At 41.7% G+C, this 13,361-nt stretch overlaps 1 protein-coding gene across 2 annotated transcripts in view; it reads right to left on the bottom strand.

Annotated features, from left to right (window-relative positions):
- The window catches only part of clstn2 (calsyntenin 2), a 189,578-nt gene extending 178,359 nt beyond the window's left edge, over positions 1–11,219 (bottom strand). For both annotated transcript variants that reach the window (XM_034196160.1, XM_034196161.1), the window contains exon 1: positions 11,029–11,219. In XM_034196160.1, the coding sequence (XP_034052051.1) occupies positions 11,029–11,101 (73 nt within the window). In that variant the 5' untranslated portion in view covers positions 11,102–11,219. The remainder of the gene's footprint in view (positions 1–11,028) is intronic.
- Positions 11,220–13,361: the final 2,142 nt, after the last annotated feature.

Here is a 13,361-nt window from a genome sequence, read left to right as displayed (position 1 = left end):
CATCTGAGTGTGTGTGTGTTACTGTTTGTGGTTTGTTTTTAACTGTGTAATACAGTTAATGATTCCAAATGTTAGAGTTCTAAACTTGCACTACTGTTAAAAATAAATAACAGCAAAAAAAATTATGCATTTGGAACTTTTTTTTGCTTTTCCTTGTTGTACCGAACACGTACCGAACCGTGACCCCCAAACCGAGGTATGAACCGAACCGTGACTTCTGTGAACCGTTACACCCCTACTGTGAAGTCTAAAAAACATGGAACTAAAACAAGAGACTGCTGCATATAATAGTGCATCCACAGAATGCCTACACAAGCCCAGATGGTGAATAATTTCAAGACTTTGAGCAATTACAAGTGTTTCCCCTTTATGTGCTCCTCTAGCCCCATGGTCTCAATACAGACAAGGCAAACAGTGTGGCACTTTAATATTGGATAACTTCTCAACCTCTTTGTGAGAACCAATGCAAACAATCTTCGTATTAGTCCTCCAAAGTTGTCAGGAAGCAGAAAGAGAGAGAAGGGTCGGGGGGTTAACAAGAGGAGTTAGCTGGCCATCTTCTCCCTGATGTGTCTCGTTCCCAAGCATCTGTCAGAGCCTTTTGTGGAGCTGCCATCTTGGACCACTCCACTCACCGCAGATCCCCATTACTGGGGAGGAGAGCAGCCTTATTACAGAGGCTGAGGAACTGCTAAGTGAAAGTGTACCGTGTATGTGTGTCTATGAGTGTGTCTGTTTAATAGTGCATGAGGGAGAGAGGCATGTCAGAAAAGGGCAGCTGTGGGAGGGAAGGTATGAAGAAGGTAGGCAGAGACATAACACTCACTAATGTCCAATAAAAGGCAAACGCCCCTAAGTTGCAAGCCGAAACTGCCTTAGCTGCTAAAAAGAGCACTTTCCTTTCCGATGACAACTCGGAACCATTTTCCGGGCAATTACTTAAATAAAGTATAATGGTTGAGCGGTCACACAGGAGGGGAGAGGCGGGGAGGGAAGGAGGGGAAGAGATTGATGATGTGTTTTATTGCCAACACATCCCAAACCAATACATCAGTGTGATCAGGGCTCTCTTATTCACCTCCTTACACTTTAACTCTGATGTTTTCATCGTGACCCTGTCCTCCTCTCTTTACACAACTGCCTCTAGGACTCCGGCTATCCTTTACAAAAACACTCCTTTACACACACTGCGTTTTCTCCCACTATGTGTCTATCTCCTGGGACAGATAACTTACAATGATAGGTTCAAAACACCACTGATCCAAGCTTTAAAACGTTCTCCAGGTGGACCTAGCGCTTTATAAACTGTACGACATATTTCAGGATCCTAATGACAGTGGATCCCATAAATGGAAAAATGAAAGCTATAAAGTTGTTATATCCTGTAGAGTTAAATGTACTCATCCAATCATCTGGAAGAGAAAAGCACACTGACTGAGGTGTTCTGGGGAAAAGTTAATCGTTACGTCTCAGGAGGATAATAAGAGTATGTTGCCATAGCAAGAGGCTGACTGTTTCAAGTATTTGCTTGTTTTACACTTAGTAATTTGTTCACACCAATGTGATGTGCCAGTAATGGTGGCGCTGTCTTTTCAACTCAACACAATACAGTTATTGTCAGCATGTGAAGAAAAATGACTATAATTACAGAGGAAAAGTGCCACAAAGATATGGGGGTGAGCCTCACAGAAAGCCGTGGCATTTGAATAGAAATGTAACAGTTCAGACGTGGGTTCATTGTGACAGATAAACTGAAGAGGACATTCTTGCTTCTCCTTGCCAGGCTTTTTGGTTTGGAGTACCGTCATTTATTTAATCTCGCTGCCTTTGACCATTGAAAAACAATGCATACAAGTGTATTTAACACAGGAGTCATTTGACTGTCTGGTAAAAACATACCGTCTAATCAGAGGGAACAGATTGTGTTTGAGACAAACGCTAAGAGAGAAGGGGAAGTGGTTTTGTTTACAGTGCTGTGTATTTCACCTTTCTAATTGACAAAACTATACTGGAACTGATGCGATGTATTATGATGCGCACTCATCCTCGACAGAAAACAAAAGCACAAAAGAGGCAGAAATGTATATCATATAACATTCCATCAAATATCGTAATTATAGGGTATTGGAGAGTCTGTGACGATATACCATCACCCAGCTACTCTTTCAGGAACCATCTTTCAATTTAAACTTTTACACAACACACAGTGTTCACACAATCACACACCCTTACGGTAAGTACTCTGCGCCATCATGTGCAAATAACACCTTATCTTCCATCTCCCCTTGACACCTTGCAGGAGGAAGTATCGCCTCAGGAAGTGAATACGAGTTACTTTAATATTTATCTGTACATTTGTGCTTTACAAGACACAATAAACACGATGTTTCATTTTCCTTGTGCGATGATGAACGTCAATCAATTAACAATAATGAGTTTAAAAATCTGGCTAAGCACCGTTATCAGAGTGTGCTGAAATTGCAGAAAGATTAATAGGGTTTTTCGCTGACAGAGTTGTTACAGCGAAAAGCTTTGGACCATGAATAAAATAAACAGGAAATGTCATTACACCAGAGTAAGTACAAATTAAAACTCATCAGATGTGACAAGGACTTGATGGGAAATGTTGCAGTGATGACCCCAGAGCTGTGGGTGGGAAAGCACTGCTCATTTCGTTCGGGACACACCGAGGGAGACAGGAGGAGGTGGAAACAGCGAGGTTGTGTGTGAGTGCTCAGCAGACAGGGTGACAGGTTGGATGAGTGTATATGAAAACGTAGAGAGGAGGAGGACCAAATGACTCCGAGGGCAACAACGGACTATACATCAAACTGCAAATGGAAAGAACAAAGGCAGAGCCGGGGACATTACAAATGGGAAATTGAGGCTCTGTTTTGACACTAAATGTATGGATCAGGGAGTAAGGCAGTAGGTGACTCACAATCACCACTTGTTTCACTATGATCACGGCGTTATATTAGCTCTTTGCCCACAGTTAATCATGGATAACACATGAGGTCATTAACTCCCTGAGAACAGAAGCAGAAAGTCAATATTTGTGTAATTGCTAAACTGTAGCAGATTTTGATCAGATTTGAGGAGTCTTGGTAATGTAGATGTTTACATTTTGTTTAAGGACATGACAGTGTTCAGACCCACACATTTAAAACAAACTAGTTTATCTTATTCCCACTGGGGAATTGTAATCAAACATCTACACACAAGAATATTTGAAAATAATTTCTGCCCATTTCTTTGTATTTCTTCTTAAAACCTGTTTTGCAATTCGGTTTGGATTCATTAAGTATGTCAGGCACATGACACGCCAAATGTATTCCTTTGCTATTATATCAAAGAGGTCATTATTTAGGAGAGGTTTTAAGTAGTAAATGATGAAAGAATAGAATAGCATGTCTGTCTAGGTTGTTTTGAGAGGAGGAGATAAACAAGGATATGTTCTGTTATGAATCTAATCTGCCTGTAACACACATTTCTATGTATTTCCATGCAACATTACAGCACAATATAAATGTAATCTTAGGCATGAAGTGCATAGTCAGCCGTTGTCTCACGTAGGCATGTTACCATGATAGGTTGCGAAAATACATTTTGCATAAATAATTCATATACAAACAAAGAGACAGAAAATAGAAATGTGATAAACTCACAAACTCAGCAATGTCGCCTGAAAACACGGTGACATTGGAGCGCAGAGGAGGAGGAGGAGAACAGAGGAAGAGAGAGGAAGGGCAAAGGCCGAGGTGAGCGGACAAACTCTCTGTGAGGCGCGGCCTGCGTCTGGAAGCTTTACAGAAGGAAGTAGAAGAGAGAAATATGAAAGTGATCCGAGAGGAGAAACAGGGATATTTGCACTGACACACAAATCCAAAGCCTCATGTCTAATGTGCTGCTGCCAGAAGGGGAGAAGAAGAGAGCCGCAGACAGAGACAGGTGTGGTGCTATAGACAGAGAGAAACAGAGATAACACTTCTGACTGATGACTCGTGAATATTAAAACCTTTCTTCTTGAGGACATGCTTTCATGTTGCCTCCCTGCTGTGATTCCTTTCTTTCTGAGCAGCGATTGTAGCTCCAGGTACACAAGTCTGTGTATGCAAGAGGACGTGATTGAAGGTGAACACACACACACACACACACACACACACACACACACACACACACACACACACACACACACACACACACACACACACACACACACACACACACACACACACACACACACACACACACACACACACACACACACACACACACACACACACACACACACACACACACACACACACACACACACACACACACACACACACACACACACAGTTCAGCCTTCTCTCAAGATATTGTTTTGTTGTGATTTGTTTTTCAGTCACACACCGAGTTACCTAGAAAAACTCAAATAACTTTGGTGTGACTTATCGTCGCCCCGGTGATGTAACACTATGTAGTTTCACTTTGTAGCCTATACCTTTCTAATATACACGGAAACATGTGGTTGTAAAACATCTCCAGAACCATATCTCATGATGGAAAAGACATGTGTCTTTCATGATTGCTACTGGAGGAGCGATACGAAAAGAAAAATCAAATATAAAGCCATTTCAAAGCGTATAGTGAGGCTTTGGACTGACTACAAGAATCCCACACAGGACAAGTTGAAAGGAAGATGAAGGAGATGACTCAATCGATGTGTGAGGGGGTGTGTGTGGATCTGTGCGCGTTTCTTATGTTTGGCTGAACACACACTACAACGTTAACACAATGTATTATTAGGTTAACAAATACACAGAAGGCTAATACGTTTGTATTGGAATTATAATTAAAACAGTGTGCAGCGGTGCATGTCTTCATAACTTCAGGCTTCATCACGAGGCACAACAGACCGCGGCCTATTGTTTAATAAAGGATGGCTTGGCCTGTGTACATAGAGACGATAGATAACACTGCAATGACACTGGCTCATGGGACACAGAAGAGACACAGCGCCTTAGCAGTCTGATAGCTGCTACTGAACATTGCTTTAGTCAGATCAACTCTGAAAATACATTTGTATTTTTGCATGCTAATATGAAGACAACAAATGAGTACAAGGAAGAAAGTTAAGAAACACAAAATCTGCAGTATTTGCCCTCGGATCTGCTGCCAACACAAAGGCTATTTTCAATGTGTTGACTCTAATCTCAGTACGAAGTAAGCTAAATGTCAACAAATGAGTCTTTGGACTTCATGGAGAAAAATGGAATTAAACTTTACTCGTGACGAGTCGTGAGGAATAGAGATTTCCAGGCGAGGTGATGAAACTACTAAATGTACACCTCAGGCAACTGCACTAATATCATGAAAATCCATTTGCTGTATCTGAACAAAGTCCAAAGCTAAGAACATTTCGTAAGTGAAGCCTTTTGTCATTGAATGGAATACAACAACCTATGCTCTGTTCTTCAAACATTCTCAGTGAGAAAGAGCCATAAACCTTATGACAACATACAGAACACCTGGTCAGAACGACGGCTTGAGTTCAGGCAGTTTCAATCCTCGCAAATCCTGCAAGAAATTCACATATCGACCAAAACCAACATGGATGGCACCTAGCAGTGGTTGCGCTGAAAAGGCCATAAACGGAGCATAGCATTTACGGCAACATGGACAGTAAAGTATACAAAGAAAAGGTGAGACTTTTTAAACAGCAAAGTTCACATTAAAGTGAGCGGTTTATTTATCTGTGCTCCCTCGGCAACACACTAGTTAGGTCATCTTCACAAATACCATACAAAGAATGATTTTCAAGTTAACAACTTTCCGAAAGTCTCAATTCCCAGACTACAACCGACAGGTCCAGCTTGGTGCAATCGGTCATTGCGCTCAAAACATATCTATTGTTGCTTCAACAGCTCTAATGTTTTTGTAGGGTAATGGTCTACGAAGGTTTCTATCATTCTCTGTCCCATTCTCTCTTTCCAACTTTCCGGATGTGTCATTTGTGTTCCTAAAGCATATAGAGGAAAATCAAGAAATACAAATCATTTAAAAGGGTAACAGTGTGCGAAAAAGTACACGTCCCACCGTCCGCGACGTGTTATTTACAATATCGGACAAGTAGATCTGTCAATTGACTTGTCCGGCGGACAAGTGACGTTTATTGACAAATTATTGATACATTCAGTTTACAAAAGGCAGAACTCATTCGCAAATTGTCCGTGTCCGCCATTGTTCGTTTAGAAATGTTAGTTTCGGTTCTGCTTGTCGATTCCTAAGGAAATGCATCTCGCGCTTTCTGTACAGTTAGACGGGGGCGGGGCGGGAAGTGTAGCACAGTGGCAGGGTTGGGAAGCAAAGCTCGGTTCCGAGTAGGAACAAATAACAATTGTCCGGTACCGGGATTAATAAGAGTTGTGAGGACAGGAGGCGAGGCCGAGCCCCGCGGACCGCAGCTCTCTCATATGCTCCGTATCAGCTGATCGCTGCACGGTGCAGCTCAGCGTCACTCTCTCTTTCTAAACACAGCAGATCCGCTGCCCGTTTAACAGCCTCATCTTTGTCAAACTTTCTTATGTTCTTTCTCTAACACGTAATGAAGGTTATTAAGCGTTTTAGCTCCTGTGTTGTTAATATTGACCACCATTTCCTTTATGAAGTGAAGCAGCCTCCCTGTCTGTCCTCGCGCTCTCCTCACATCCCCGGACCCCCAGACTCGGAGGAGCACAGGGATGTCAGTATTGTTTATGAAGCAGGGTATAGAAAGTAGCTACATTATTGAAATGAAAATACTATTTATTTACTTTTACAAACAGTGAGCAGCTGGGCAGCTGCAGCATGTGTATTGCAGGACATGTTTTTGAGTTGTAGAAAAGCGCTAGGCCTATAGGCTATAAATAGAATGTATTATTATTATTAGGTTATGTCCTATGTGTTGGATATGTGTGGTTGGACTCTGTCTCACAGGCAGGTTGCAGTGTAACATCAGAGGAGACTGGGCCAATTGTACATTCTCAAACTGCACCACTTAGAACTAACTAAACAATGCATAGATTATTTTTATATAATTGTATTCAATAACTGTAAGAAATTAAACAGTATGAAGTGATTTGTAAATAGGAATACAGATTTGACTTAATGTTTTCATAAATATATTTTTCTCCCAGTTTGACTTATTTTTACCCTCTCAAAGAACCGGAATCGAGAACCGAAAATAACCAGAATCGAAAAGCAGAACCGTGATTGTTAAAATCCAAACGATACCCAACCCTTTGTGTGATGCAGTAAAATCCTACCGCTCACTTACGTTAGCGGTGTCATAAAAACCGTGAGAAAATGTAAAATACGATGACGAAGAAGAAGATTCCAGTGTGTGTGTGTGTGTGTGTGTGTGTGTGTGTGTGTGTGTGTGTGTGTGGCCTAGCATTACTATACTTGTGGGGACCTAAATCTGTTTACACAGTCACGTGTGGGGACTCGCCTCCCTTATGGGGAGAAATTGGAGGTCCCCATAAGGGGAATCATTAATTTTAGGGTGAAGACTTGGTTAGGTTTAGGGTAAGGGCAAGGGCTAGGGTTAGGCATGTGTTGGTTATGGTTAAGGTTAGGATAAGTCACCAGGAAATGCATGTAAGTCAATGTAATGTCCTCTGAAGTGATGTATACATGGTGTGTGTGTGTGTGTGTGTGTGTGTGTGTGTGTGTGTGTGTGTGTGTGTGTGTGTGTGTGTCTCAGAAGTCAGCACTGCATGCAATGTTTATCCACCACATATTGAGCAGTGCTGACCAGAAGGCCCCAACGGAACCATTGGACCAGCTGCTGTGATACTGGCATACACACAACACACTCAAAACACCTCACACACACACACACACACACACACACACACACACACACACACACACACACACACACACACACACACACACACACACACACACACACACACACACACACACACACACACACACACCACACAACACACAACACACACACACACACACACACACACACACACACACACACACACACACACACACACACACACACACACACACACACACACACACACACACACACACACACACACACACACACACACACACACACACACACACACACACACACACACACACACACACACACACACACACACACACACACACACACACACCACACACACACACATTCTCTCATCCCCACATACATCATCCTATGGCAGCCTTTCCATTTTGCTCCTCTCCTCCACCTTACGCCTCATCAGACATATTATAATTAGCCGTACTGAGTAATTAACATCCAAATTAGGACAATAATTTGCATCTCTACCCTCATTTGCATATAGGCCCGGCAGCACACAGACCTGAAATTCCTCCACACTCGTCAGCACAAAGCACAAGAGTGCTCAGTCTTTTTCAACACAATTGCCCACATTCAGGCAGACATTTTAACATTTCACAAACGTGCATGTTGTTCTACTCTGTGAGGCATAAGAGATTTAAAAAATAAACTAGAGAAAGTACAGGTAAGGTTTGCGATGGAGGGAGTTTGGAGGGAGAAAAGGAACAACGGGAGTGAAATTAGGAGAAAATCTGGACAGGGAAAGGCAGAGAATATAAATGGGATGGAGGAAGGTGTTGGTAATAGAGGTACCTGGGATGGAGTGGGAATGTGACACTCTCCAGATGAGGCAAAGACAGACAGAAAGAGGACTGCCTCACCATTTATACAACTCACTTAAGCCCATACAACTTTGGAATAGAATCCAGGGCAGTGGAGAGGGAAAGAGAAGCAGCTCTGGAAATCAGAATGAGGTTGCTCCCGCCTCTCTCTCGATCCCCTTCCTCTGACATTTGCCCTCTGAATAGCATCAGCCCAACAGAGCAAAGCAACAAACAATGGGAGAGTCAACGGGAGAGAGGGAGAGAGAGAAACATGGGAGAAAAGAAAAGAGAAAAAAGGGCATAAATGATAGTAAAGAGGAAAGGAGTGACAGGACGGGCCCGGACGTTCCTGCCAGACATTGTTTCACCAGTCATTGCACCGACGAGGAAAACCTGAGTTATGTTGCTGCGTTCCACATCGCCTTCACGATTTATCTTCCAGCGAGGATAATGCAGCTAGACGGCTCTGTTGAAAGACACCAATAAATCTCATCTTGTTTTCCATTTTTTTTTTTCTCCCTTTCAAATCCTCTTGTTTTGTGTTGCATTCATCTGCTCAGGTCTATTTCCTGACTTATGTAAAGGTATTCAGCGGCAAGCCTTTGTCTCGTATACGTACTGTATTCTGCTGAGCTTGTAGAGCTTGTAAATGCAAAATCAAAAATTCACTGTGTGTCTTTGTGTCTTTGTTATACAGCCATCCATGGCCTTAATCTATTCCTTTTTTTGAATGTGAAGAGGAAGTGGCTTTACTTAACAATACACAGGTTTATCAAACCTTATTAAATTACTATCATTCCTGACAATAATGATCAAATCAAATGCATCCATTCCATAAAATATTTGGTATAGGGATGTTTTCATTCTGTCATGATTGATTAACCTGAATATTACCTCCTGTCTGTCCAAAACCTAAAGACCTTCAATGTAATATGGCTGAAAACAGCATTTTCCACAATATTTCATGAACAATTATTAAAATAGTAGGCAATATTTTCTGTCCATCGAGTAATCATTGCAGCTCTAGTTTGATAACAATATACTCTGCCTTGAGACAAGCAGATTACGCATTGCATAGCTGATGACAACTGTCTGTAGCAATCAAAGCTGCGTTCACCCTTCACAAAACAGGCTCTTCTCTGTAAACTTGTCTAAACCTACTTAGCCTTCCCTCTGGCTCCCGGCCATATGGAGGTCTTTCATAAACAGGGGAAATTATTTTTGGTTAAGCGCAGACAGCCAGTCAGCCCCGCGCTCTCACTCCAGAGACCCAATTAATACCACTGTAAACTGCCGCTGCCCTTCATAGGCAACACCAGTCAGGTGTGTGTGTGTGTGTGTGTGTGTGTGTGTGTGTGTGTGTGGTGTGTGGTGTGTGTGTGTGTGGTGTGTGTGTGTGTGGGTGTGTGTGTGTGTGTGTGTGTGTGGTGTGTGTGTGTGTGTGTGTGTGTGTGTGTGTGTGTGTGTGTGTGTGTGTGTGTGTGTGTGTGTGTGTTTGAGAGAGGGAAAGTGATGTTTGAGAGCATCACAGAGTGAGGATGTGATTTAGTGCTACACCCTGCCCTCCCCGAGCACTCATCGATTATCTTAGAAATCATCTCCAGATCACTGGCCAACCAGACAGTCATGACCAGGAACATAAACCTCTGATATCCTCAATAAATGTCATATTAATAGTGTTAATCTTCAAGAGCAACTGGGGCATGCTATAGGTTGCCAAGTCATAATTATGTAAAGAATAGTTTCCTAGTAACCTCTAGGGGTGATGGTATTACTATTGAGCCAATATGTTTTTCTATATTAAGTATCATGCTATTATCAGAGCTGAACAATGTGATATAATTTGTAATTTTTCAAGTAAAATAACAACAGTTTAAATTGGACATTTGTGAGTACCTGCTGCTTTTAGTTGTCTTATGTAATGTCACATTTCAATACATTTAGGAGCATACGACGTTATCTTGGGTTGTAGGGAACAGTAATGGGTTAAAAAGTAATCTACTAATTTGTCATATTATTTGTATATTAGCCTCTTGGTGATCATTCATCAATCACAACACATTACAGTGAAACTACGTAGCGTTATAAGCTCCAACTTCCCACCCAGCTGAACACCTGTCCCTCTAATTGCCCTGTCCATCTTTACTTTAACTTTGAGTAACTACGCATTGATGCACGAGAGCAAGCTACTGAATATTATGTAAAACTTAACTAGAAAGAGACAAAAACACCTAAATGGCGATGAAGTTGTTGGACGGACTGTAAGTGCCCCCTTTCCAACTTGTGCAACTCAAACGCGAAAACGCAGTCAAACATATCGAAGACAAATTGTTTTTTTGTTCATCTTTTTCTTTCCCATGTTCCTACCTTTTCCGCCGAGAGCGCCGGAGTGGCCCCAGATGAGGCATAACAGCACAAAAGACAGCCCAAGTATCTGCATGGTGGTGGAGCAGAGTGTGTGATGTCTCCCTTCCTCTTCTCGTTCCAAATCCTATCCTCTCCCGAGCGCGAGAATGTTTTCAACTGTTCGGGTGCGCGAGGGACAGGTAGAGAGACAGCCACTGGGTGTTGTGAGCAGAAAGAGAGGGAAACACGTTCTACCATCGTCGATACAACACAGGTTCCGGTTTTTGGTTTTCAAAATAAAAAACAATTAAAAAATTGCCCTTTCAGGCAAAATATGTCCTTGTTTTGCAATCTTAACATGGCAGTAAATGAGAGCTAGAGAAGAAGCAAGAGAGAGAGATTGGAGGGAGTACATGGAGGGGATCTGTCTGAGATGAGTGTGAATTTGTGTTTGGTGTTAAGAGGGGAAAGGATTGATTTTGACGCCCCAGGAAGGGCAGCTGAAACTGAGAATTTCTCTACAAGAATACAGCTTTTCAATCAATTCAATAAACCCCAAGCTATGGCTAGGCATGGCTGTAAAAGCTAACCACATATCCTATAAAATAAAGCAATGATTACTTTATTATTGGAGCTAGAAGATAACAACACCTTAAGCACACACACAATTATTAGAACACATGGAACAGCTTCTTACTCAGTATTTTCCAACCTATTTGTCTTGGCCATTCAATCAAAGAGCAATGCCTAATACTTCCTCCTGAATATTTACTTTTGATGCTTTTGCAACACGTTGCTGATTTCAACTTTTCTTTAATTAAGGAGAAACTTGAACCGTGGATTGTTTTCATTTTCTCTCAGTGATAATTATTTCATAATCTAATGAAGCAGCTGCTACAGTATGATGTTTTCCCAGCTGTATCCTCCTAACAAGAGCCCGAAAAGCGCAGCTATACTCCCCCTCACAGATTTGAGTCTTTCAGTTTTCACCCTGTGGCAGAATCACTGTTTTTTTTCCTAACGGCCGTATATTCTTCAATTATTCCCCCATGCTTCTTCCTCTGTTGGGTGTGGGTGGGTGTTCTGGGGATTAAAGAGAGAGAGAGAGAGAGAGAGAGGAGAGAGAGAGAGAGAGAGAGAGAGAGAGAGAGAGAGAGAGAGAGAGAGAGAGAGAGAGAGAGAGAGAGAGAGAGAGAGAGAGAGAAGACCTCAAGTGAGTTAAGAGGATAACAGAGAACAGACACACACACATGCAGACAAACACATGCAGGACCACATTTACATGCACACACAGTCACTTACACACACATACTCCCAATTGGCTGTTTCCATGGGTATTGCCAGCTAAGTTACAGCAGAGCAGTGACGGGAGAAAGATAGTGTATTGAGCAGATTTTCCTGCTACCAAGCAATCAGCTTAGCAAACATTCAGGACAGAGGACAGACGGAACATTTCACTGTTGCATCACGGAAGAACTTTGTGTTCTGTTGTTGTAAATGTTTTCCACATAGTCCACAAGCTGCTTCTTTGAGTCTCCATTTATAGCACCTGTATTTTCAAGCTACTCGAAAACACTTTGAACTTTGAAAAAGCACATTTTAACCCTGACATATTGGATAGTTCAAGCAATAACCCTCCTCCAAATTAACCAAGGTATATATCAATACTACACTCCAAAACAATCCAAAACATAAAATGTTCCTTCATGCTCCTGCCCAAAATAAATCACTGTTAGATTATTGGGTGAGACAAACCCCTCTCTCCTGGTCTGAAAGGATTTGTTCATTTTATCTGATACAGACTGAGCAGGCGAGACAATAACAGCTTTTAGCCCAGATATATGACAGTATTTGTTTCTTCACAAAGACAGACACATTCTTACCTTAAAGTCTTGAGAATTCATTAAAGAACCAACAATCAGAAGGCTTCAAACCTACAGTTCATTGGCTGAGCACTAATAGCGTTAACTATACAATGAAACAGGTTGTTTTCGCATGCGCAATGCTTAGGTGGAGTAAACAGTATTTTCTAGTGAAGGGTTATACTGTATATCAACAGTCTGTGAAAAAACATTGCTTTTATTTTAACCTTTGCATTCTTTTTAATGTTATTCTTGTCCCTGGGCAACAAAGCATGAAAAGCCACTTACTATACAGCTATTGTCTGATGGTCAATTAGTGTTTAACAACGCTTTTCCTCACCATTTGACAAGCAGTTAACAACAATGGAATGAAAGGTTAAGCATAGGTGTTTGAAGCTGCATCGCTTTAAAGGTCAGTTTATGATTATAGTAGGTTTATTCTGGGAAGACAATGCGCTCACCCATAAATGAACAACAATGTATTAAAAATAA

The sequence above is a fragment of the Gymnodraco acuticeps genome, unplaced genomic scaffold (assembly GCF_902827175.1).
Source record: "Gymnodraco acuticeps unplaced genomic scaffold, fGymAcu1.1, whole genome shotgun sequence".
Lineage (NCBI taxonomy): Eukaryota > Metazoa > Chordata > Actinopteri > Perciformes > Bathydraconidae > Gymnodraco > Gymnodraco acuticeps.
The sequence above is the reverse complement of the archived record's forward strand: the minus strand, read 5'-3'. Positions and strand labels throughout refer to the sequence as shown.